The sequence below is a fragment of the Brienomyrus brachyistius genome, unplaced genomic scaffold (assembly GCF_023856365.1).
Source record: "Brienomyrus brachyistius isolate T26 unplaced genomic scaffold, BBRACH_0.4 scaffold98, whole genome shotgun sequence".
NCBI lineage: Eukaryota > Metazoa > Chordata > Actinopteri > Osteoglossiformes > Mormyridae > Brienomyrus > Brienomyrus brachyistius.
Genome location: NW_026042373.1, coordinates 135,130 through 162,729, shown reverse-complemented (window position 1 = coordinate 162,729; position 27,600 = coordinate 135,130). Strand labels below are relative to the sequence as shown.

Here is a 27,600-nt window from a genome sequence, read left to right as displayed (position 1 = left end):
ATAGTCAGTAGGGCCCCACAACATTAAAGTCCATGATAAAGGGGAGCATCAGGTACGAAGCCCTCAGAGAATGTAATGCCAGAAGGTGCCCGATGCAAGAGTGTCGAAGGCTCAGACTCCATTCATCATGGTACAGGGAGCATGTAGCCTGAAGAGTGTGTGATGTGACAGGAACAAATTAAAAAATGATCCTTTCCTGCAAAAGTAGATCAATGTACTCCAACCTGTTTTCAAACACGCAGCCATTTTACACTGAACGTGACAGAAAATGAGATGTTTACAAAATATTTGGAATTTGAGTCAAATAAAAAACTTTCAAACCACACACGGCGTGAAGTTTTTTCAATTGAGCAGAGTGTGCATAATGAATGAAACCGTTAAACTGGCAACAAACACTAGCAACAGGTAGATTTTCTTGTTTCCTTTTCAAGAAAACTAATGAAAATAAAAAGGCAAAATTACAGAATACAATGACCACATAGGGCCATTGTGGGGAAAAAAATTGAGCTGTGGGAAAATAAAAAAATAAAATAAATTTCAATAATTTTGAGCGTCACAAAATAATGTAAAAAAACATCTGAGATTGTAAAGTCATAGATTTGAAAGAAAAAAAAGTGTTTTTTTCGCATAAAGAAACCACCTGTGGCTGGGGAAGGCCCAGTACTGCCCGGAACGTTCCCAGAACGGTGAGGAGTACTGGGACAGACAGCCCCCTAGTGCTAAAGGTACATAATGTAAATAGCTGTGAGTAATGTGTCGTTATTGTGTTGTACTGTAAGTGTGTATGTGTGCATCCACTCGATTGTGTTCTGCATGGTGGGCGTGACTTGGAAGGTGACTGGCCTATGTACAGTAGATGTCGTTTTGTTGCCTTGGTTATTACCAAGGGCATTAAGAATCAGATGACCCTAATCCCCAATTTCCACCATTATAAGTTATGTGAGTGAACAAATTTCTTTTTGCAAAACCCATAGAATTCACACATTTTACTCCAGCTTCTGGCTTTGCAGGCTCGTTTTCATTAGGAAAGAACATAAATAAACATGAACACAACTTAATTCATTTGAGTGCCCTAAGCAGTAAATTGAGAGCATGGACACTGTAAACAGACATTTGAAGGATTTCATGAGCTGGATTTATTATTCACGGTAATGTTAAACTAAAATGTGCACATGACTTGCATGCATAAAGAATATATGAGACATATAAAGAATATAACAAGATGTTATCACATGGACATTAAAAGATACACAAAGAAATACCCGCCTCATTTTTGGCAAAAGATTAGGAAATTAGCTTGTACATGGAATGTGAAATAAAATAAAGTAAAAGTTTCAGAATTAAGTGTTATAACTAGGGTAAAACACATTTATTGTCCTTTACTTTTCCAGTTGATCCATCCAGGAATTTGAGAAAGTGTAGCGAGTGAGAGTGTGTTAGCTGTTTAAAATATATGCAATTCCTTGATTTGAAGAAAATGGTATACGAGGTCAGTCCTAACAGTCTGACATCCGTACTTGTTTTGCCTGCTTGTACCATAAATGTGTGCTTGTATCAGCCTTGTACTCTATGCTGCTCAAGGCCCCCGGCACCCCTCACCAGGATATCGTTGAACGATGGATAGAACAATAAGCATCAAAAATACAGCTTGAAAATGTCTGAACATTTAAACCCACAAACCCATATAAAATCTGGAATTAAAAGTTCCTTTAATTTACACATCTGGTTACTGTGTTTAACTATACAATTACAGCTAGATGACAATAAATTAAACAAGTCAATCTGAAACAATGAGTCACTAAGATGAGATGTTGACTTCCGTTTATAAATCTTCCAGGTCTTCATCCAGTGGTCCGCTATTGCACTTAAACCTGGATTTTATACTGCAAGAAAAATAAATTTTAAATTTACACAATGTTCAGAGGCAAGCACACAGAAGTCTACATATGAGAGTGTTACACAGTGTTTAGTGTGACCACAGCATGTCCTATACAGTGAGGTCCATAAATGGACAGAGACACTTTTTTTTTTTTATAAGTAATTTTGACTTATCGGATCCTCAAAATTAATGGATTTGGAATGAAACAGGCTGTTGTGTTAATTGTTGTGGTGAGAACCTTGAATATTAAACTGCTACCAAACGTTTAATGATGTTGCAATGCAAATTTAACAGCCTGACAAATTAAAAATGACAAAAGACTGTCATAACTTTGAACAATGTCAATATTTCTTGGGGGGGGGGGGGGGGCAGAGATGGGTGCTGATTTGCCTCAACAAAATGGAGGACGACCCTTGTAATAGGTCAGTGTTCCCCCAACCCAGTCCACGTTTTTGGTCCTTCCCAGCTCCCAGCCAATCAGAAACACCGAAGACCTGGTACAGGCCTGCTAGGAGCTGAGGGGAAGCAAAAACGTGGACTGTCCAGGGTTCCCCGATGACTGGGTTAGGAAACACTGCAATAGGTAATATTGACTCCAATTTTCAAAGTTTCAAATTCATCTTCACATTATCTAATACAGCCCAGAGCCATTCCTTCCCAAACCAATGACACCAACATTCCAGTATTAGAACATAGACATTGCCGAGATAAAAGCCACTTTTACCGTGAAGTCATTGGCTAAAATAAAATAAATACCAAAAATGCAATAACTTGTCCTAATGAGATTGACCACATTAGTTATTAAATATCTTTTTTTGAATAGTGAAACTTCCCTTACATATACAGGAATACAAAAATCATATACAGTATTCAATATTAAAATGTTATTTGTTTGGCAGGATTCATTAACTGCACTAAGATAAGAATAAGCTTGTTCAAATATTAACTCATCATATTAACAAATCTTAACCCCTACCCACCTCTAACCTTAACCATAATTAACCAAACAAAATACAAGACTTCTGCAATTTTTAGTTTCTGATTGCAGTTTGGTAAAACTGAATTTCCCTTTTGGGGGTTGAAGAAAGGGGTCCTCACGATGTCAAAATAGCAGTGTTTTAATCACACTGTGGGGACATTTGGTCCCCATTATGTAATGTATGCATACAACACACACACACACACACACACCCTGGTGACTGCAGGCCTTTTCCTGGGAGGAGTCAATCTGCTTAGCTGTCCCCATTATCACTGTCATCCCTGCATGTAACAGAGTATAGAATCTACATCACACAGGTGCTGGCTACCCGACAATGTGAAGTGCTGTACCCTACAGTAAAGGGACAGCACAGAACCAGAGAGATTAAATTCGGTGTACTACTATACAAGGGGGCTGCGAGATACACAAACTGAAAGGTCTAGCCAATAGACACTGTATTTCCCCTTATATAAAGGAAGCCATGATCCAACAAAGAGACATTTTCCAGAAATCAAAAGTTTTACAAAATTAGATTCTTTTACTGTAAAAAGACAAGAGCCCTTTAAAACTGAGGCAAAACACACACTTACAAGACTCATAACTCTCCATGACCAGTTTGCTGTAGGTAGCCTTGTGTAGCAGCATCACCTGCAAGACAGTGGCGTGACAGCATGAGTCCCACATCCACGTCCCCCCCCCCCCCGAGAACGTCGTAGTTACCTTGACATTTCCAGAACCCTCAGTCTCACTCAACTATATTATTAAGAATTAGATTACCATAACCCAGTGGTTCTCAAACTCGGCCCTCGGGCCCCACTGCCCTGCTTGTTTTCCAACTATCCCTGCCCCACACACAAGTCCCAGCTGTCTTTCAGATTTACTACTGTAAAGCCCATAATATCCATGCACTTTACAAAAACACAAACAGCTCTAAACAGTAAATTAAGACAGTAAATTCTGTGACATTTTAAGGATTTCATGAGCACAACTAGTAAATTCATGGGCATCCATCCATTTTCTGTAACTGCTTATATTTGTCAGGATCATGGGGGCAGGGGGGCAGGCTCCAGCCTGTCCTGGAGGCTACAGGTGGGAGGGAATAACCCAGGATGGAGGGCCAACCCATCACAGGGCACATTCACACACTATCCACTCTCACATGCACACCTATGGGCAACTTGGTAATTCCAATCAGTCTCAGCATGTTTTTGGACTGTGGGGGGGAAACCGGAGTACCCGGAAGAATCCCCACGACGACATGGGGAGAACATGCAAACTCCACACACATGGAGCCACAGTGGAGACTGGATCCCTGGTCCCACAGGTAACAGTGCTAACCACTGCACCACTGTGTAGCTCTACGTTATGGGCATGTTAAAGTAATATGTACACATGATTTAATACATTGTGTCCATCCATTTTCCAAACCACTTATGCTTCAGAGTCGTGGGGGGTCCAGAGTATTAAAAAAAATATATATATGTCCACGGAGCCCTGGAGGGGCCACAAATATCACTGATTTTCATCATTGGTTTATACTGTTGTCACAGAAAACATTAATTCTAGTGCACACAAGAAATAATTAGAATATATTTACGTGTGACATAAATGAAGGTGTCCTTTCAGAATTAAGCATTACGACTAAGACTCCGCATCCAAGGGCCCGCCCTCAGAACGTATCGTAGTTACCTGGACATCTCCAGAACCCTCAGTCTCCCTCAACTTCATGGTGGCCAATTTCAGCAGCTCACTGATACCCAGTAAAAACTGGTTTGATGTCCTTCTCACTGCCTCTAGTAGCCAGGGCCGATGAGAGGTCTACAAACACATGTTGTAGCTCGTTTTGGTATAAAACCTCCACTACTACACTTTCCCTCTTTTAAATGTGCGCTCAGCTGTATTTGGACATAAGCCCAGACACCTCTGTTATAACAGTGTTACGTTTGCAGGACTCTCCTTAAGACCTTTCATGTACAACTTTCAGAGCCACATCTTGGTTTTGGGACAAGTCTGCTGTACCAAGGCAAAGACTTTACAGACCTGCATCGTGAGCCAGGGCACCAATCAGCACAGGGTATCCACAGACCAATCAGAGAGCTTTATTTAGAGAACAAAGTGATGTACTCACAATGTAATAGAACTGGTGAAGTGAGCTATGGAGATGCTCCACAATCTGATCCTCCTGCAGCCTGAGAGAGCAGGTCTGACACAGGTAGTAGTACGGACAGGAGTCGTCATCCACGCAGCGACACTCCAGCACAAAATGAAGTCCTATGACAGCCACAGCACCAGGATTAGTCAGCAGTACTGAGAGTTATTCAGACTTAGCTGCTTAAAAAAAATCCAGAGGAAAAGCAGGAGGGAATTCATTTATTACAAGCTCTAACTGTCAGTTTGTCATGAACCAAGAGGCCAATGCCAGCTGTGATGCACGCTAATAAACAAACAAGCATGCAAATTGTCTTAAATAATACCAACAATGTGTACAGCTACATAGTTTATTAAAATTTCCAGATTTTTATTCTTATTCATAACACTTGTTTCTGATCTCCAAACAAATTTAGAATAATACAAAAGAACCCGAGTAAACAACAGATTTTTAAATGACCATTTGGTTCATAGAAGAAAAAACAAAAAAACTGACCAATACCCATATCACCCATGTGACAAAGTAATTGCCTCCATAAATTAACCAATGAACCAAATCTAATCGTTAATAGGCTAAAACTAAACTACACACAAAGCTTGATTGCTGCCAGCCGATACAGGAGACCTGAAAAAGAAAAAGTTACTGAAATAAAGTTTACGTTTCAGAGCCACCAGCAATAGGTGAAAATCTGCGATATAGAAAGACCATATAAATATATTTTCTAAAAAGTTTAAACCTTAAAATACCCCTCTCCCACATGCTTCAAAATCACGTAAACTTATTAACACACACTTTGTAAAGACATGATACCGTATGTGGATGTCGGGCTAAGGATACGAGTAACATCATAATAATAATAATAATAATAATAATGTATATGTATACACACACACACACACACACACACACACACACACAAGCCACAGCCAAACATGGTGGAGGTAAAGTATTGGTGGGGGTGCTTTGCTGCTTCAGAGCCTGGCTGACTCGCCATAATGGAGGTACAAATGAATTCATTTGTCTACCAGAAAGTACTGAAGGACAATGTCTGGTCTTCAGTCTGTAATCTGAAGCAAAGTCACTGTTTGGATATGCAGCAGGACAATGATCCCAAGCACAGGAGCAAATACACCTCTGAATGGCAGAGAAAAAAAATGTTGCTTGTTTTCTTGCCAAAGTCCTGACCTGAACCCCATTTAGATGATGTGGCAGGACCTTAAATAGGCAGTTCACAGTCAGAAACCTTCCAATGTAGCTGAATTAAAGCAATTCTGTAGAGAAGAGTGGGCCAAAATTCCTCCAAAGTGATAGACATCTCCCCAGTTGCAGTTGTTGCCAAAGATGACACAACCGGGCATTAAGTTTAGGCAGGCGATGGCTTTGTCATACGAGTTAAGGTGAATCGCTTTCCTTCAATAAATCAAATGATCATTTATTTCCTGTGTGTCTCCTTCACATTGACAGTATTCACCCCCCACCCAGTGCACCCATTCTCCACAAAGTACAAGCCTACTCACAGTACTTACCCAGCACGCCAGGGTCCTCCTTTAAGCTAGACAGACCTTCCTGCAGCCTCTGCTTTCCTAATAAAGCCTTTTGCTGCACACCACCTGCTTCTTTGAGTGTGTGGGAAAAAAATGTGACAATTAAATGTCTTTGCCACCATGGCACCAAGAAATCTATAGGACAAAAAGTTCAGGCATGACAAACAGTCAAGCGTAGCTCCAGACAATGGCCTAAAAACAGGATAAAGCCCCCCAGACCTGACCGCCAATCTCAGACAGTAAATCAAGGATCAAACATTAGGAGATCACTGCTGGCAGTCCCAAGGTAGATGACATCCTACCAGATAATTCTGGAGGCTTGTTTGGTCCTCCTGGATCTGGGATGGGTACTTTAGATGACTGCTGCCACTGGACTGATATCTGCGGCTCAACTAAGAGAAGACTGATTATGCAGGTGTTGGAAAAATTAGAGCACCACCAGTGATCATTAACAGCGTGAAAATAGAAAGGATCTTTTCAGAAAAGAGTATTTTGGACTATAGCCAGGTTTTCGAAACATTGGCCAAAACAGGTCAGAATCTCTGCTCAAAGAGGCTGGGAAGAAAGTCTGTGTATGCACACATGTGGAGTTCACCACAGAAGACACGCGTAAGTTCACAAAACGCCATCCAGTACACACACCCAGGCTTGGTCTAGAGGTCATCTGGGGCTGGAGTTCTCTCTGGATCTTCAGCTTCTCCAGGACTAGGAAGGAAATAAGCATAGGCATTCACACACAGTAAAAATTATGACATGAAAAGCCCACCACCATACCCTAACAAAGAAACATTTAAAACAAGCCTACCAGTTTCAAAGGAGGCTAGCGCCACCTTCTGGTACAAGTTCCTATCCAGCTTTTTTACCTGTTAACACACATTAAATAATCAGTCCCCAAATGCTGTATTTCCTTTGATGTAAGAATGAGTTTGGCTATTGGGGAGAGTTTAGGTGAAGAGTATACGGCAGACAGGATATACCTTCCAGAATTTACTGTGGTGCCTTAACTACAAATAGATCAAAAAATAAATGCAAATAATATATGGAGGTATGACATCACCTGAAAGCTGTACGTGAACCACTAATAGTGAAAATGAATAAAAAGTGGGACACTGGGCACAGTCACCTGGGTGTGGCCCATGCCCTCTGTACCCATCAGAGCATACGCAAGCTTCACCAGGTATGTGGTGTTCACCACACCAGACCCCTCCTCACAACCTTTCAGGAGATGGGGATGTTCCAATCTCTGTAGAAGACGACAGATGTGAAGAAATTTTGCCTAATATTATAAAAAAAGGTACATTTCCATTCTCATGGGCTTCTTAGAACTTCACACATCACATAATGTTTAATTTTGATTGCAGACCTTATTCGAGTCCAATTTGCCATACTTTTGGTTTGAATCTGAAATATCTGGAAACCCCAATCTGTTTCGCCACCTTGGTATTTGGAGATGCCCACCATCTTGCAAAAGTGACAAACCCTGGGATATCCAGTTCACCTGAAGGCTGATGGGATCCCTCTTAGCCACTATAAGAGGAATTAGCCTAACCGTAACTAACCGTAAGCCTAAGCTGCACAAAGAAACTAATTAATCCAAGTCCAAAAATGACTAGTTGCCCACATAAAATGAGCGTACAAGAGAACAGGATGGTAGGGAGACTCTTGTGGGAAATTGGTTCAGCACTACAGCTGGAATTGCTAAGCAAATTACATGGATATATGTGCAGCATTCAATCGGGGAAAGACTTCACCAAGTGTGTGAAGATCTCAGTAAAGTTCAGAGTAGTAAGTGTCATGTGGGGTAGATTATGTATATATGTAATATACAAATATTTATAGTTTATATGTTAACTTTTCCCCCTCAAATAGTCAGGTGTGTGTGTGTGTTTGTACACCACTACTGCTTGTGAAGCTCACACACAAGAATTTCACTCGCATGTACTGTACCAGCAATGCGACGTGACAATAGAAGTGATTGATTGACTTTTGACTCGCCTACCAAAATGCCTGTGGCAGCCCAATACAATTAATTGCAAAACCTAAACTGGATTAAATATAAAACTAAATTTATACTAATCAATGTTAAAAATGACATGCACCAAAATGTTTTCACAAGGACCACAAATTTTTAAAATTTCCAGCGTTCACACAGAAACTCTCAAATATTTAAGTTCTCCCTCCACCTCGCTATGAAGTCCATTTTCCAGACTCACCATGTAACAATACTGGTGATGCCAGTGAACAATGTGTCCACAAATGTTGGCCTTTTCTAGCTTTAGGGAACAGCTAAGGCATAAGTAGAAAGTGGGCTCTTTAAAACTGCGACACTCCACGATCTTTCCAAGCCCTACAGAAGGGAGAGCAGAAGCACAGGTAACATGCGGAAAGCTCAGTTACACAGGATACGTCATTAGCAGCAGAGGGGAGGACAAAGCGTTACTCACTGACCAACGACAGGGTGGGCTTTCCCACTCAGGAAGGGCAGCATGAACTTGGCCAGGTGGCTCTCATCCATGGGAGCTCCAGCTGAGAGATAGGATTGGTGATCAGACACACACCGTGCTGACAGTCTTATCCTGCGATGTTGCATTTAAATGCATTCACAGAAACTCCTAAAGAGAAAGTTACTATAAACTGCATTTTGGAAATTTATCTGAAGGAAACAGAAAAAGTTTAGACAAAAGACAAGCAAAATGCTAAGCAGGTATACAGATCATTTCTATGACAAGAAAACCATTAATGCAACTCCATATATGATGACTTCAACTGGACATTTTTTGATAATTAAAATATGAAATTAGCTGCAGTGAGCAATCCATCCGTTTCAATAAACTCTTGCTTTTCATGGACCATCTGGGCAATTCAGATAAAATAACTCGCCATATCCACAGTCTCACTCACTCTTTTTTATGCGGAGGAACTGGAGGTCCACAACAGGAGATGGAAGGATGAAACGTTTAGAGATGACCTCCTCTCTGGTAATAACTGCAGGAGAAGCATACACAGGTGTGAGAAGACAACCACAGTCTTTATAGTCCTAATAACAGAGTCAATTTTCAGTGTCCACAATGCACACACAGTGATATGATTACACACAGTAGTTCTTGGGTAAGAAATATGAACAGAGCAACCAGTTTCACTCACATTTCTTCATATCAAATTTTCCAAGATGCTGGGCTAGCATTGCCCAGCCCCCTGGACCAAAGGCTTCCCTCTCTGAATCACTGGCTGGAACAGAACACAAAATTTGGACATGGAGGCATAAATAATATTCTTAAGCACTCTTGTGGCAATGAGGTACAATGCAGGGAAACTACACTCACCCATCTTTACATCTTCTGCAGGTCCTGGTAATGTCTTCTCCACTACAGGCATGTGTGGATCTTTGGTTTGTACATTTTCAGCCCAGGCTCCTGCAGGTGGGCATGTCCTTTGACCTGGTACTGATGAAAGTATTGGGTTTCGCGTCTTAGCACTGCTCACTTCAGCTAAAGTCGTCAGATTAAAGCCGTTACCATTTGTCGCGACAGCACACAGCACTGAACTTGACATGTAGCGGAAAGCTTTGAGCTGGAGACTCCGCTGGGTGAAAACATCTCACCTCTTTGGGTAGCTTCAGGTAGAGCTCTTTCCTCCACCTTCATCTGCCCCTGAAGTGTGTCTGTCATACAATCACAAATGAATTCGATCACACACACAAATGCAGTCATTTAAAAAATACATTTACAAAGCTTTATAACAAGTCGTACCATAATAAACACTCACCTGCCGTCTTCTTTGGGTTCCCGGCATCATGGCGGTAATCTTGGTTCTTCAAGATAAACTGCAGTATATTCATAGCTGGGAGAGATCAATCAGACACTGCTAAAACACAGACTGACCGAGGCTCACTGATCATAAGAATTCATACCAATTCCCCAAGGCATCCCAGAATTACCTTTCCTGGTAGATATTTTCTGTAGCTTTTGGTAGGTGGGTAGGTCAAGCTTTATCACCTGTAAACAAAGGACTCCTTATGAAAGTTGTCTCAGAGAATTGCCACTTTCAAAAAAACTTAAATGAAATATGAATGACCGTTTGTCATTTGCACAAGTAAGAGTACAGATACACTGAAATGCTTCTTTTCGTACATCTCATGATCTTGCTCTTGAGATGTACATCCATGCAGACAAAACGGCCACTGTATTAGGTACCCCTTAGGAGTATGGGGTTGGACCATCTTCTGCACTTCATTTGACCAGGCAATGTTTTTCCAATCTTGTATTGACCAATTTTGGTCAGCCTCAGGCTGGCTGTGGCCTCAGTTTCCTGTTATCTTATAAGACTTAGTATCATTATTTAGTGTTATGCCCCCAAGTCTTGGGTGGGCTCCCAATGTTTCACACTGAAGCCTTCTATTGCTACTAAATTTGTAACTGCGTTTAACGATGCCGTTGGGCCTCGTTCAGAGTTTATTCATTGGACCGATACGGAGAAGCTAACTATACTATTGCACTGTTGCCAGGGCATTTTAGATGCTGTTGCCCCTTTTAAAATTCATCCTTCTAAGTCAAAATCGATGCTGTCTCTGAATAGAGAGATGGTTGTCCATGAAAATCCCAGTAGATCAGCAGTTTCTGAAATATTCATACCATCCTGTTTGGCATCAACAACCACGCCACATGCAAAGCCACTTAAATCACATTTCTTCCCCATCTTTACCTTTGTGATTTTATACATCGCACTGTTGACATATGACTGGCTGAATAGATATATCAACAATCAGTAGAACATCTGTGCCTAATGAAGTGGCCAGTGAGTGTATTCAGTTGAGAGCAAAGCTTGAGGTCCAAGAATAGGGGGAGTTATTTATCTAATGCCCCTGGAGCTTTTTTTTTTGGGGGGGGGGGCTGCCCATTTACAGACACAGATTGATTTATAACCTTACAAAAAACCTGTGTCATATTCCTGCGTGTTACCAGAGTATCTCCCATGCTCTCAGTCCTACACAGCTCCTTGGCAATGGAACGAAGGAGAACTGGCTTGATGGGTTTTACCCCAACTCCAAATTTCTCCATGAGGTGAGGGTACTGTGATCTCTGCAAAGACAATGCCAGACAATATCATCAGTCTCCTCCACTGCTAAATAATCCTATTATATCTTGAAGTTCAGACAGTCAGTAATAAAACATAGAAGTGGTAAAAACACAGTACTCACTAATGTAGAGTCACAGAAATAATTGCAAGGTTCCATGCATCTTAAGCCAGTAGTTATATCCATGACTCACAATATAAGAGCAGCAGTGAGAGCTGCTCTGAACGTGGCTGAAGACCTCAGAGAAGGAGAATCTGGCACGGCAGACGTTGCAGACATAAAAAGGAGGCACCTTAGCAGCTTGGCATTCAACCACAGCTCTCAAACCTAGAGAACCACAACCTTAGCTGTACAAACAATCAATCCCAGTAAATCACTATCTACAAACCACACAAAAAGGGCAAAGCGAGAAAATCTAAAGTTCTCCACAGGTGTGTATATGGCTACTTTGATGCTCATAAGTACTGCAGCAGACATGTTGGATTCTGAATGAGAGCTACAGTTCAGTTAGAATACAAGGGGTAAAAAAGCTTGTAGGTTCCCGGGGTAAAAGCAAAACTAACCAACAATCCTTTTTGTCTGTTTGCCACTCAGGTATTTGGAGGCGAAAGCTGATCGGAGAGACGGTCTGCCTCGACCCGATTTGGACCAAGTGCCTTCTGCTAGAATGGAAATGATTGGAAAGGATTAGCCAGAGTTAGACATGCACAGCCAGTAAAGAGAAATAAAGCTATATTAAAATGATCCACCACTTCAGCCGGCTCCTTGTCAAAGTTTCAGTGTTTCAGAATATTTACTGTGTGAAGTCTCTTGCTTCACAAGGGGGCACAAATTTTAAAAACACAGAAACTTAATTATGAAGCACTGAACCAAAACATATCTATATTCAGCCAAACAACCAATAGACAGTGGCCACATATTACTCAGCAATAACAAACCACATATGTATTTGTTCATGAACAAAGACAAGAAGCATCCTTTGTAAGCAGAGCCTGGTTTAGGTTTATGATGTAAAGATCATGTTTTTGATGCTATTCTCTACGGTGGCTACAAACAAGTGTACATACCCATGTTAGACTGCCAAGTGTTTGTGATGTTAAAAAAAAAAAATGAGACCACAGTAAATCATTTCAAAACTGTTCCCTCCTTTCATGTGACCTACAAGCTGAAAAACAAACTAATCAACAAATTGAAACACAAATCTGTCGGAGGAAAAATATATAAAAAAAAAATTTAATTAATTAAAAAAAAAAAACACACAATAAAGCTGGTTGCATAAGTGTGCACATCCTTAAACTAATACTTTGTTAAAGTACCTTTGGGTTTCATTGTCGCATTCAGTCTTTTTTGTTAGAAGTCTACCAACATGCTAGATCTTGACAATATTTGCCCTGTGTTCCATGCAAAACTGCTCCAAATCTGTCAGATTGAGGGCATCTCCTGTGCATGGCCCTCTTCAGGTCACCCCACAGATTTTCAATTGGATTTAGGTCTGGGCTCTGGCTGGGTCATTCCAAAGCTTTAATTGTCTTCTGATGAAGCCAGTCTTTTGCAGATTTGAATGTATGCTTGGGGTCATTGTTGTGCTGAAAAGTGAAATTCATCTTCAGCTTTTGGGCCAAAATTGATTGGTATTTGGAACGGTTCATATTTCCCTCCACGTTGACTAATGCCCCAGTTCCAGCAGAAGAAGAAAACCCCAAAGTATGATGCTGACACCACCAAGCTTCACCGTGGGTTTGGTGTTCCTTTGGTGATCCACAGTGTTGTTTTTGCACCAAACGTACTATTTGGAATTGTAGACAAAAAGTTCAACATTGTGTTATGGTCTGATGAAACCATTTTCCCAGATGCTTTTGGGAGACTTGATGTATTTGTTTATAAAAAAATTTAGCCAACCCTGGATGTTTTTCTTTGTAAGAAAAGACTTCCGTCTTGCGCCCCTACCCCACAGTGCAGACATTGAGAATACAGAAGATTGTTGTCACATGTAGTACACAACTGGTACTTGCCATAACTTCCCACAACTCCTTCAGTGTTGCTGTAGGCCTCCTGGCAGCCTCCCTAACTAATTTTCATTTTGTATTTCCATAAATTCCATAACGTTACTGTTGTCCCATATTTTCTCCACTCGTTGATGACTGTCTTCACTGTATTCTGTAGGATATCTAATACTGTAGGAAATTTTTGGTATCCTTTTCCTGACTGATACCTTTGAACAATGACAGTGTTTCCCCTACCATTATATTAGGGGGGCGACCCCCCCCCAAAGGCACCTCACACCCCCCCTTGAAAATCAAGTTAAATTTTCTCTTTTTTTTTTTTTCTATATAGCGCCAGATCACAACAGAAGTCATTTAAGGTTACCTTTCCTATAGAACAAGTCTATACATTGTCCTTTTATTAAGCAAGGCCTGCTCACCAGACAGGGTGCTATACTTAGATGTGAAGGACACAGAACAGGACAAGGGAAGACAGCATAGTATGGACACGAGTTCTGCTTAACAGCTACAGAAGGATCCCTCAGTACGTTAAAGATTTTTAGGTCATAAACCAAACTTCTGCAGCAGGTTCAGACACGAACCAGACAGAAGCTCTCCTCACACCCCCCTTACAGTACTTAACCATATTACCAGCCTAAAACTATCACTACCACCATGCAAGGGACTCACCCAAGAGACTGTCAGCACTCCCAGTGTGTGAGGCTGATAACTGATGGATTACATGATGCTCCACATGCTCCCCTTTCACAATGACTGCTGGATCAGAGGGGAGACACCATTGTAGTTATGAAACATTCAGTTCAGTCAGACTTTCAAAAGGAGACCTGCATTACATCCAGCTACAAACAGGTGAAAAAGTATAAGCAAAATGCTAATAGCAGATAAGGGGCCAAATTCATTTCCATTATTTCCAGCCCGATCGAAGACTTGTGGGGGTACAAGCTTCTGAACCTTACTGGGTTCAGTAACATTGTCTGAAAGGGTTGTGGCTTAATGGACAGGGATAAATGAGGCAAGTTAATGAGCATGTACTGAGTACCACACCACATGACGATATGCTGATATACCTTATGATTACTATGTTACTCACCTTCATTATGCTGATGTAACTTATGGTTGCTGTTACTCACCTTCATGCTCTTTTTTTATTGGTAGATTTTTAACAGACGTTTCTGGGCCTGCCCACCCATGCATCTGGTCTGGAAGTATAAAGGGGGTATTTATTGAAAATTGGGTGTGAATCTGCATTGTAAAAAAGCTCAAGGACAAGCAGTGAGGTGAAAAACTTACATTTGTCAGAAGACGGCAGAACCACTAGCTCAAAACCGGCCTTCCCTTTTTTCATTATCTTCCAAACAAAAAGAGGACAAAACCGATCAGTCAGAAACAGGCACCATTTCTATGCAAATGAACACACATTCACTGAATTATAATACATTACTTTACTACAGTACTCCTAAGTTTACCAGGGCAACATCATTAACCGGCTTAAACTGAAATTTAGGCACAAGTCACATTACCGGCGTAACCAGAAGGCTCAGACCTCACGAAACCTGACAGGTCTGCAGGTATTGCAAAAAACAAATTATTTTGGGCTGCATAAATGACCAGATTAAAGTACTCGTAGTTCACCTGGTTTGTGGGTAATTTAAAGCTTATGCTGACTTTTTGTTTAGACTTACAGTAGTACAGTCTAAGCCTTAGTCAGTCAAAATGAAACAAAACAGCTGTGGGTTTCTGAAAATGTCTTTCCTTTAATGCATTGGGCAAATGTTATGTAAATCAGATTAAAAAGTGAACCTGTAGATTACCTGGATGTCCCCTAGCCCCTCTTTCACCTCTAGGTATTTAGCCTTCTCCTCAAGAGCATCCTGATACTCTGAGAAATCGGGGTCATCCTTCCAGCCATTGATCAGTTTAGGATGTAGAGATTTCTTTAGGAAAAAGGAAGCAGATGCAGCAATGAAACCAACTGCTTTACTTAGGAATAATTTCAATGTATGATAATTTATTGGGATATTATTGCATATTTTTTTCTATGATCACAGTATTCAAATTTTGAAAATATAATGTATAACCCCCCTGACAAACCAACTGACCAAATTAGCGCTGTGATTTACCAATCAAGCATAAACATTTTCAGACTGCCCAGGGACACTGTATAGATGATGATGGGAGGCCTACTTCATTTTTAGACAAAACGCATCATAACTGAAGCAGTGTCACTTTGTGGCTGTCCTTTAATGTGCCACCCCTGACATATCTGGTGAACATGATTAGTGACAGAAGTCAAATATACCTGGACTTTTAATAATATCTGTCACGCAAGTTCTTGGCCAAATTCTAGGCTAATTATACAAGTTTAGAGGAGGTTGAGCGCATTATTGTATTCTGTATATTTAATGATTAGAACTTGACATTTCTGCCTCACAAGCATATAAAAGCACTTGAAGTATCCATAGGAGACTCACCCAACACTAGATAAAGTAATCAATGGAATTGAACGTCATTCAATGCCATGGATGTCAACGTTTGGAACTACTCACTGTCTGCATGACCTGGAAGTTTGTCGGAAACTTCCCTGCCATTTTTTACAATGGGTCCCATTGGGAGTGTCGCTACTGTTTTTTTCTATCGTTCTGCTACATGTAATGCAGTGTAAGCACACTGTGCAACAGTGATAAACCCTGAGCAGTACATAGCCGCGTGGATTAAACGAAGCATCGAAGCAAAGAATTTGAATTGAAGATTTTTTGTAATCAATTTATTCGAGTTACCCGAATTGTTGCAGCCCTACCCCCATCCATTTACTAGGGGGCTGGACCTATACTCAATTCATAAAGAGTAACCTATTCAAATTTTCAACATAATTATGCGCTCCAGTAAAACTGCACCCCAACTTCCGAGTGGGAGGCAAAGGAGATCATCGAGGTATACAAGATAACAGGCCAATAACAGCAATATTTGATAAATATCACACATGAAAAATAAGTAGTCCTAAACTTCATCCAACTTACAATGTACTTGTACCGATGTTCTGCGCCGATCAGGTGCCCAACAATAAATCCCTGTGGTATCCGTGTTGCACAAGACTCACACATCATGTAGGGAGCCTGGTTATCTTCATGGTACTCCACAATAGCTCTAAGACCTGCAGAGGACACACAGCATTAGGTTCACATTCTAGAAGAGAGAAGTGCCAAAACGTCTGACAGAACACCAAACCACACGTTATGTAGCCAGTGAAATACTACATAATGCATGTTTTATTATACAAGTACAGGTAAGTACAGGTGGGGTAAAGATGCAGTGATTATTAAGGTGGCAATTCAACTGCATCGATCTGTAGCACTAGGATCAGTTATAATGGATTTACAGTATGGGGGCAAAAATCCTCCTTAGAGGAAGTCCTACATCTGGAATGGATGATCTCATGTGTTGGTTGATGCGCAAAGCAGCAGCATCTGCGTGTAAATTTCCAAAACAAAAGGATAGCAGGGGAAGGCTAATTGATATTCATAAAGGAATCACCATGGTGGTGATCTTTGTGCTACAATGATGACCCTTGCACTGCATTGTCTTTTGGAAAGACCTCTTTTTAATCCACTCTTTTTGCTAGTTTGGTTAGTTGCACACGAAGTAGCTAACTAGCTAGCCAAGTAAAAAGTAATGTTAGCCTTAGAGATGCACGATATCAGTCAGCATATCTGAATCGAACAATAATCATTAAAAAAATAAATAAATAAAAATAAATAAATAAATAAAATCGATCACGGTATAGGCATCAGTCCGATATGTCAGTCTTGGTCGATATTTAAACTTCAATTTCAATATTCCAAGTTAGAACCAGAGTTAAAAACAACTACTAAAACATTTACCAGAGGACATGGGATTTCACTGACTCATTCACTACTCAAATGAGATCTCAAAGTACCAGGCTGTGACATGGGCTTCCAATATGCATCAGATGATATGTATGGAAAGCGTCTATCATTTCATATTATGCTTTATCGTTTCTTTCGTGGTGTCGCCAAATTCACTGTTTACAGCAGCATTTTTTCATGATCTGGGTGACAGTTTTGCAAGGTTACACACCACAACGTGGGATGTGGCAACTGGCCATGTAACTTTCATATTATGTGTTTTATACATGTATATTAGCAACTGCACCGTGTCCATTCACTGCTAGTGACTAAGCAAGTTAGCTGGACTATTCAACGTGAAGTGCATCACTGAAATATACAAAAAATACTGAGACATTACAGCCAGAAAACTGCATATAAAAGGTGCAATTAAGAAATGCGTATAAAAACACATATGGAAGTTACATGGCGTGCATTGTCCACTATAGTTTAATGCAAACCTAACTGAATGTGTTTGTGTCATTTAGGTTCATACTTTATTGTTAATTCTGTTTTTTGTACTTTAAACCGACAGAATACTCATTCTGGCGATTGGAAGACGACTCGGCACTGGCTTGTCATCACCTCCCTGCTCTCCGGTTATTTCTTAAATCTCATGACTTGGACAGCGTGACTTGGCACCATCTCTCCTATTTGACTCTCCCTGCTGGCCCCTGGAGGATGGGCTCCCCCTTTGAGTGTGGTCCCTCCCAAGGTTTATTCCTTCTTGGGAGTTTTTCCGTGCCACTGTCGCCTATGGCTTACTCACTGGGGGCTTTGGGTGCGGATGCTGTAAAGCGCTTTGAGACGATGTAATGTTGCGATAATGCGCTATATAAAAAATAATTTGTCGTTTGTATTCCTAATGCAGAAGTATCTTGAGGGAACAAACTATTTCAAAAATTATTTTCCCATGCTGACTCCTTAGGGGCTCCATACAAATGTGATGCTGAATGGACTGTTAATATAACACTGAAAAGAATGGATCCTGTGTTGCATGTTTGTTTGGGGGGGTGCACAGGTCACACATTTGAAATCAAAAGAATAGCATGACATTTCAAATTCATTCAAACTTGATTTTTGAAAAAGTGACAGCCCTAACATACACAGACACACGTTCTATTGCAGTGAAATTTTATAGTACTAAATACATTGAAAAATGGAATCCGAAAACTGACCTATGACTGGGTGTCTTCTCAATTTGCTGTTAAGGTGATTCCACATGGTCTTGTATGACTGGGTGGGGATTTCTGTTTCTGCAACGGAAGACAGACACACTATTCCCAATTGCTGAGAAAGCTGTTTGTAAAAAAAAAAAAAAAAAAAAAAAAAAAAAAAAAAAAAAAAAAAAAAAAAAAAAACTTTCGCTCCCGTACACATTCAGAAATAATTCAGCAAAAGGGCCGGACACTGACCATTTCTAGCATCTGTACCTTTAGAATCCGGACCAGGTGCTTGTAATCCTTCTTCTGTCTTTGCTATGATCCCTCGCTGCATGGCTGGAAGAGAGTGAGCCACAGATACATCTCAAAATAGTTTAATACAAAGACATTTTCAGAACATGCAACCATCAATCTTTACATCCATTTCGGCCTATGCAGCCTATGGGGGAAGATACTTGCACAAAGCCGGAAATAAAGGACAGGGCCACGAACCCATCACAGGGCACAGCCCCTCCACACCTACAATTCGGCAACTCCAGTTCCCCTTAGTGATTTTTGTATGTGTACAGCTCTGAGAAAAAATTAGGAGACTACAGCAAAAATTTTTGTCTTACTCATTTCTCAATATATGGCTATGTACCTGTGTAAAAAAACTTTTTTTTGTTTTTATAGAAGTCCAGTCTGACTGTTCCCAGGTTCTCATTGAGGGGCTTCATCCTTGCTTTTATGGGACTTGTGCTAGTGTCCTAGTGGCGCACTTCACACTAATTACTGTCTCCCATTCTTTTTGAAGGTCGCTTGTGGTCATCCTCTGATTTGTGAGGCACTGATGGATAAAGTTGCCTGTCATCTCCGGCATTAGTAAGTTGCGTTTGCCCTCTACCTGGCTGGTTATTAGTTATTAATCTGGCACAGTAGAATGGGCTACACTCCTAGTTGTATAGTTGTCAGAGTGCTGGACCACAATAAAGAAACTGGTCAAGTTAACAAAAAAAAAAAAAAAAAAGAAGTTGCACTTAGCAAAGAATCTGTGTTGGAGCAAAGTCTGCACACAACACAGATGCGTTTTGACGAGTTGTCTTCCTCAATGTGCTACAGACCTTGTTCAGTCCCCATTTAAAGACACACATCCCTGGAAAACAACCAACAACACAAAAGGTGTAACGAACATCACCAGGCCACACCCCAAGAACATGGTGTAACAGTAGATTATATGGAAAGTAGAACAAAGCCACTGGTAATATGTAAAACAAAGGAACCGTCATAAAAACAGGTCAAAGAGAAATGAAATCGTCATTAAATACATTAGAACTAAATGGCATTAAAGCAAAAATATACCAAGCTTCTCTTTTAAGGCGGCGGTTTCTCAATCGCCCCCTCTAGGCGACTGCTTGATTGCCTCCAGACCCATAAAACTTAAGGAATTATAATCGTGACCTGTTGTATTAAAATGTCGGGCTACCGGAGACAATTCGTTTCCATTATGCAATGGCATGTTTGTGTTTATATATTCTGGTTTTTAAGCGACGTTTAGCCTTTCCGACAAAGTAACTCACACAAGCATGACAGTAAACATAAAACAAATGTGGATAAACATGTTTCATGTTAGACTGTCCGGGTCATAAACTCCGTTCCAGACTAATTTGCTCATTTACTTCACTTTCTCCAAGTGAGACATATAACTCAGCATATCAGATAAAAGAACCTCTTCATTGAAATATTCATAAAATTTAAATTTCAGTGGTGTAGGAAAATTCCTTATGTTCAATATTGTTTGGTAACCTGGGTTAGAATGCCCGTCCACCAAACTACATTACCAGATAATGTAAACGATTGGTAGCAAAGCTCTTCTCACGGCCGTTAGAGAGCATCGTGATATTTTCAGGTGAGCCTGATGTTTCAGAGCTTAGGAGTCAGTTCGCACAGAGGCAGTAACTATTGTGAACACTCAATGAACGGAGGTTGAAGTTGTATAAAAAGGCATGCATTTATTTATAACACTATACCAACATAAGACAGACATTACACTGAACATAAACACAAAATAACAGAATAGAAAAGAGAATGTAATATGCAAATGCAGTGACCAGAAGTTATAAAGCAGAACAAACAAAAAACAATTTACTAAAAACTTATTAAATTTAAGACGTTAACACCTTGTAATACCCCACTAACACCCTGTAGATGACATACTTTGTGCGCATATACCAAATAATATTTATACTAAGTTTTTCCTGCGGCTAATTTATGGTTAATGCTTTCAGCTCTGCCAATTGTGCAGAGCATGGTTGAGGACAGTATTTTGGAAAACTGGAATCCAACTACAGTACTATGGCAAGCCCTGCAGTTACCCTTTGTATCATGAACCACCCACAAAATATGAGAGCAGTGGCAAGTAGGGGATTGGATACCAAACCAGACCGTAATCTAATATACACCAATGAATCTGCCACACACTCATATAGTTTTCCTTCGAACCGGAATGGAATAAGATTTACAGTACTGCATCTTTTCAGGGTGACTCAAGGTATGTAGAAAAGTCCCATGTCCTCTCTTGAGCTTTCATCATCATGGATCCCAGACCTTTTGACTCATAGGTTGAGTCACTTGAGGTTTGGACCATGACCTTCTATACAGCGAAATGAAGCCAATGGGGTCGACCTGTAAGGCTGTTCCTCGGTTCCCTACCACTATATATTGTGACACAAATATCACAGTTCAGCCCATTGACTCTTTCTGCCATTTTTTCTTCAAGTAACTGATTCTGAGATGGATCATGGTGCATTGATAGAGTGGTTTCTGTGCCAAGGGTATTTATCGTACCATAAATTTTCCATATTTCATCATAGCTTCTTGTACTCATTTCTCTATTTGAATCGACAATAATCAATTGCCGCACATATCACTTTTAAAGGTAAATGCATACATGCGTGGCAGTTTTTATTTATATATATATAAAATAAAATGTGTGTGTGTATGATTAGATCACATTTGGGGACCAAAATGTCCCCAAAGTGTGGTAAAACCTGAAACTTCCTTACTTCTAAATAAATAAATAATACATACATACATACATACATACATACATACATATATAAAAATCTGTGAATGCAATCAAGTGTGCCAAAAATCTTGTATTTTGGTTGGTTACTTATGGTTAAGGTTAGGGGTTGAAGGTGTCGTGATTGGGATTAGGGTTTTTCCCCCATAGAAATGAACGGACGGTCCCCATTTAGATAGGAAGCACGCAAGTTGGTCATGTGTGTGCGCGTGTGTGTACATCCCCGCATATGCATGACTCGTACTGTAATTCAGCCATGAATGCATCGCCGACCGACCGATTTGTAAGTATTTGCAGTAAATTCAAGAAGTCTTGCCCTTCATCGCATTTCGCACAATCCTCTATTTTTGTCTTCACTATCGAAACCGTACCCATCTCATAGCAATACGCACACACTGACGTCATCGTCGGCACCAAGTGCAGTGTGAATGCCAGCCGTTTTTCGGTGAGGCCCGTGTGAGCTCCAGCCAGAGCTTGGTGTGAAAAAGGTAAGACTCCACTGGGTTCACTCGCCAATAACGTGCTTTTATATGTCGTAGCCAATGCATTTCTCCTTGATTATTTACCATAGGCAGAGCACAAACATGCAATAAAACCAACCTAGACAGACAGCTAAATAACGTACCTCAACATAACTAGTAAATGCACACAGACTCATGGTTCTGCTACAAAATACATTAGGCTCAGGTCAAAGACCTAAATGATCAGTAAGACAATTTACAGGAGTAAGTTAAATAAGCAGATCAGTGCCATCAGCATTAAATTCTGGTCATGTACCATTGCCGTTCCTCTCTGGTACTGGACATGTGTCCCTAGGGCTAAAATGTTCCCATTTAAAGAAGAGCAGAATTAAGGTATCTCATTAACATGGTCCCATACTGGCTGACAGGGAAGCCAAACGGAATATATTGCTTAAGTATATTCATACATACCTGTAGCAGAGCAACCATTCATCATACCGGATGTTTCTTCCACTGAACGTCTTTTAAGCTTATTCGCACGATACTCATGTAGGCGACCAACTAGATTACCGTGTTTTAACTAGCCACCTTACCCCCATGATAGATTCAGCCTATAAGTCTTCTTTGTTTCATTAAGCTAATCACACGATGAGAATCCTGCACACAGTGGATTATGAGCAGCGTCATGTTCAGTCTCTTCACCCTCATTCAGACCAGCTGTGCCGCCTTCAGTTTATGCCATACACCTGACGGACTAATCATCCCCCAAACTGGACTAATCATCCCCCAAACTGGACTAATCATCCCCCAAACTGGACTAATCTGTCGTTCTCTCACAGCACTCCGACCGATGCAGAACCGAATTATCTATTGTTGGAGTTTGACTCCGCCGAGTCCGTTGATGAGGGAAGAGATGCATACGTGAGGCGAAGGACGGTTGTAAGTCAGCTCTCTTTTTATTCCTTGCACAGATCGCGATCCGGGAGCCACACTCAGATGCACAAACAGTACATACCCGAGGAAGCTCAGCTCTCTGTTGTCTGTGTCTGGCTTTTATAACCCGTCTAGGGCGTCTGCTGTCCTTGTTAGTATCTTTCCACTCTCGTGACATACAACTCTTGTTTTGACAGTGCTGTGCGTTAGTACCCACAACCTTTTCCTTTTATCTCATCCTGTTATGTTGCAGCGTCTGCGACCCCCTCCATTGTTAGGCCCCGCAGGTGAAGCATATGCATAATGTCACCATGACCCTGATAATGCACCTTCTGCTTTTCTAATTTTACTTACACTACGATAAGGGCCGAAGCCCCCCTTTTCTTCCTGCCTGTGTGTCAGTTTGTTCCCATTTCTTAGTGTGACAAAGTTTAGCACGAAGCCTGCCCCCCCCCCCCCCCCCCCCCCCCCCCAGCATGCATGCATGCATGCATGCAAAGGAGCTGATATTATAACGTATCAAATGTCTGGTGAAATTACAGACATCTGTTAATGATGGCTAAGGCAGCCATTGAAAAGGTCAGATTAATCAATCCAGTTTCAATGGCTGCTATCTTCTTAAATTACTAAAAACATAAATTATCTGGATTAACTATAAATCAGACTGTAAAAGCTTACCTCTGATTTGGTCACTTCTCCAAACAAACGAGTCCAATTAAGGTTTATGTTCTATGATCAAAGATGATGTTTGTGGAATATGGAGTAAAATGTCAGTTTGCTGAAAGAAACCAAAAGTGCGAACGTTTGCCGTAGGACTGTCGTCACATTTCCGCATTTCAAATTTAAATTTGATGGAAAAAACGGTTTTTTTCGCCCCCCCTTTTATTGAAAGCTGATTTAATGCGATGTCATAGGTAAAGTTTAAACCTGAACCCACTTTCGGAAATACCTCAGTTTTTTTTCCGAACATGTATTTAGGGATATATGGCTGTATACTGATACTCCAGAAAGCCGGTTCGAGTTTAAACCTCAACTCCCACGCCGCTATTAACTTAACTTTGCATTCAGTTTTCCAGCCGTAATATCTTTGTTACTGAACATTTGCCATCAGACTCAGTCATCTAAAGTTAATAAATTATGTCACAATTCTCTATATTGTGCAATATCCGCTGCATAGGCATAGATCTATATTTACATCACTCGGTGCAATCTGTATGTATGCGTATTTTGGGTCCGTGCAATATGTGTAATTGTGTGCACTAATTTTATTGTTGTATTTGTTACAGTATTTTTTGGTCTGTTTCTTTTCTATAGCTTTTTATTTACTGGCTGTTACAACAAGTACATTTCCCCAGTGTGGGATCAATAAAGTCTTATCTATTTTACGGTAAAAAAAAATATCACGTAGTAATTCGGCCTCTCAATGTGATGACCGCGTGCAGGGGAAGCTGGGTCAAGTACAAGGAGATCCAAAGACAAGGGGCTTTATTGCTGGCAGACAACATGGTGAAAACGTCTGAAATACACAAGACAAGCGAAAATAACAGGAAACAGCTGGTGACGATCGGGGTACAGAGGGGTTGGAGGGGCATGGATACCCTGACAGATTCAGGGCACCCTGCACTTAACAGAGACCCTTGAAAACAAGTTATATGTAAAATTGAGCGAGCCCAACGTGATATATGTCATGGGACCCAGAAGTTGTAGACAGGCGCCAGGTTGTATAAATACTGGAGGGAGCTGTGAATGCCAGTACAGTAAAATAGCACAGCTTCCAGCTTTCACACATCTGGCGCAACACTAATGCTTTCAAACACTTTCGCAAGAAATCTTACTGCAAATGTTCCATTACAAACCTAAAATTAGCTACATCAGAAGCGTTTGGGTAGTTTGCAAACCCTATTTACCTACAAGGTAATAAAACTGTTACAAGTATGCATGTAAAAAGAGTGTGCAGAGTTGTTTCAAATTGAAATTCTCACGCCAGCCAGTTGACCACCCTGATACAGCCAATTCAGATGTGAAAGATATGCTGTAATGTTTTAATTCTGAAATCACTGATCTGTCACTGGGTACTCATTCATTACCATGCTGACTTTACATCTGTTTAATTTTGGCTGTGTAGGTTTAAAATTACAGATGCCGTCTAACATATAGGTTGTGTATGATGCATTGGCATACAATTTCTGCTACTATGGGTCATCACTGACCATAGTGTCCATTACAGCTGATGCAGTCCATAGAAAAGAGGAGTAACAAATTAAAGAACATGAATCTGACTGTAGCAGGACTGTATGGCAACAGGCATCAGTTTTATCACAGTAGAGAAATGATTTCCTACCTCACCCCTGTTTCACTTCACTCCAAAATTTCTTGGTCCAGAACAAGACCAGACCCAGAGTGGACTGTTCTAACTTTGGCTCAGACACCTCCAGATGATTGTCCTCCTCTGCTGGCTCTGGACTCTTCTGTGGGTCCCACAATCAGCAGAATCTTTCCATCCCAGAGGAGACCCCAAATTCAGTGGTCCACAAAACTTAGACATGGAATCAGAATAAGATTTGTAATGTCACTTAATATTTCCTGATTACCTTAGTATTTGAACATTATTAAGAGAAGCTCACACACTAACCGACATTCTTTCCCAAGTTTCTGAAAGTTTCTTATACACTAGATTTTTTTTGCAGAAGGTGGCTCAAGGTCTCAAGCTGAGATTCCTCCTTACTTGGAGGTACAGGGCCCCACTTGTTCCCTCACAGATGCCCCGCTAGATGGCCCTTATCAGTCTCACACTCAGCCAGTTGCTAGGCCAGCCAGATTCATGGCCTTGACCACATTATCTTCCTTTCTTACATTCCTCCTTGACACAAAAAACTTTTTTGTCTTTTTTAGGTTCATATGCAGATAAAGCTATAACATGGTTACAGTATTCTGGTTATAGGTTATGCACAAGGAAGATTAGCGGATTAACAGGAATAATACTGATTGAGTACTTAATTTGTACCTTTTAACTTTAAAAATCACAGTAACACTTTACTTAACCATGGATTTTCCTACCACACTTTATGTAAATTCAATGCAAATTCAATCAGTAATTAATAATGAAACTCCTGATAACACTGATTACAACGATTTTCTGCTTTGAAATATTTAATATACTAAACAAATAATACAATAATGCAAACTTCCTTAAGTAATAGGTTTCCACTTTTAGATAAGAAGCATTTTGTAAGGAACTAATATGTGTTGGTATGAGTCTATTTTGCAAGAGGACCAGACCATGGCACAGACCTGACCCGAGAAGTAAATCTGCTGCGGTAATCAATATGAGAAATGCATGTATGTTGTTGGTCAAGGATATGTGGAAAGAGAACAAGGAACATATGGGGAAATGAGATGAAGAAATCGGTGGAACTCAACTTGTTTAAATATCCAAAAGGATGAATGATGAATAGGTCAACTGTGCCTTGAACTGATACTGGGCCCCATTAAGCAGAAGTAACTAATGTCCAGATATCCGACCCCTACTTGAACTGTCTGTAAACTGCCGCGTTTTTGGCTATAAAATATATATGCACTTGTTTGAGGAATAGAGCGCAAGATGCATGAGAGCCTGCTGAGTGCCTGTTCCCCCAAAGCTTTGCGATACAATAAAGTTTGTCAGACTCTTTAAACAATCGGCTCAGTGAAATTTTCATGACAAAAGGACCCATGTATAATGCATTATATATACATTCATACTGCATTATAATGCATTCATAAAGTATTATAAACATGGCTATAACTATTTATAAAAAGCACAACACATTATAGCCACGTTTATCATGCATTATCAATGCTCTATGAAGATCTTCTCTATAATTCACTATAATTTTGTGTGTATGTTAACCTGACTGTGGGAATTGACCTAGTTCTGAGATTTTTATTTATTTATTTTTTTTTGAAAGAACAATGTGAGATGTGACCAAGGACTTGAGGGCTTCTTCCCTGGCAAGGGGTCAATTCTGAGACTGTTACCAAGTAAGAAGGGATCTCAGCTTGAGCCATTGTCTGAAAAAGGACTAGCAAATAATCAAGAGGCCTGAGGAAAGACTTGGGGTAGAAGCTCAGGAATGGAACATTGGCGTTGATCATCATGAACCTCCCTTTGATGAAATATCAAACCACTATATTAGAAATGTTCTGCTGCTTCTTTCGGTTTTGTAACCACAGACTTATTGGCTGTAACCCAGATGAGCAGCTAGAAGATTGATGGCCCCATAAAGCTCTGCATGGCCTTCCAGATACCTCATGATGCATCTTTCTTGGTTTTCTAGTATTTATTCTCCATTGTGCTGATAATATTGACACTAGTAATCTGGTGCATAGCACACATACTAACTGGACTGTTGGACATGGTCCTGGTACATGGTGCTCCTACCACCTCCTGAAACAAGGCGATATTCAGTTTCC

General features: G+C 40.5%; 1 protein-coding gene across 13 annotated transcripts; it reads right to left on the bottom strand.

The window, feature by feature from the left end:
• Nucleotides 1-1,112: 1,112 nt before the first annotated feature.
• LOC125727472 (uncharacterized) lies at nt 1,113-24,016 on the bottom strand. Of its 13 annotated transcripts, none has more exons than XM_049004210.1 (29): nt 23,827-24,016; nt 18,946-19,029; nt 18,709-18,786; nt 16,646-16,779; nt 15,440-15,562; nt 14,919-14,976; nt 14,759-14,827; nt 14,298-14,384; nt 12,189-12,287; nt 11,819-11,952; nt 11,510-11,629; nt 10,489-10,546; nt 10,317-10,391; nt 10,153-10,212; nt 9,875-9,994; nt 9,696-9,779; nt 9,453-9,536; nt 9,000-9,077; nt 8,765-8,898; nt 7,675-7,794; nt 7,357-7,414; nt 7,194-7,256; nt 6,854-6,943; nt 6,534-6,623; nt 4,987-5,129; nt 4,548-4,676; nt 3,449-3,506; nt 3,071-3,139; nt 1,113-1,883 (listed from the first exon to the last, which is right to left on the bottom strand). In XM_049004210.1, exons 2-29 carry the CDS (start codon nt 19,025-19,027, stop codon nt 1,879-1,881), a joined length of 2,502 nt encoding a protein of 833 aa, XP_048860167.1. In that variant the 5' UTR covers nt 19,028-19,029; nt 23,827-24,016; the 3' UTR covers nt 1,113-1,878. The 13 variants fall into 13 exon arrangements, with proteins under 13 accessions (XP_048860167.1, XP_048860169.1, XP_048860168.1 ...); XM_049004212.1 differs by having other exon boundaries at nt 18,964-19,029; XM_049004211.1 differs by lacking the exon at nt 23,827-24,016 and adding an exon at nt 23,231-23,503.
• Between the last annotated feature and the right edge of the window lie 3,584 nt (nt 24,017-27,600).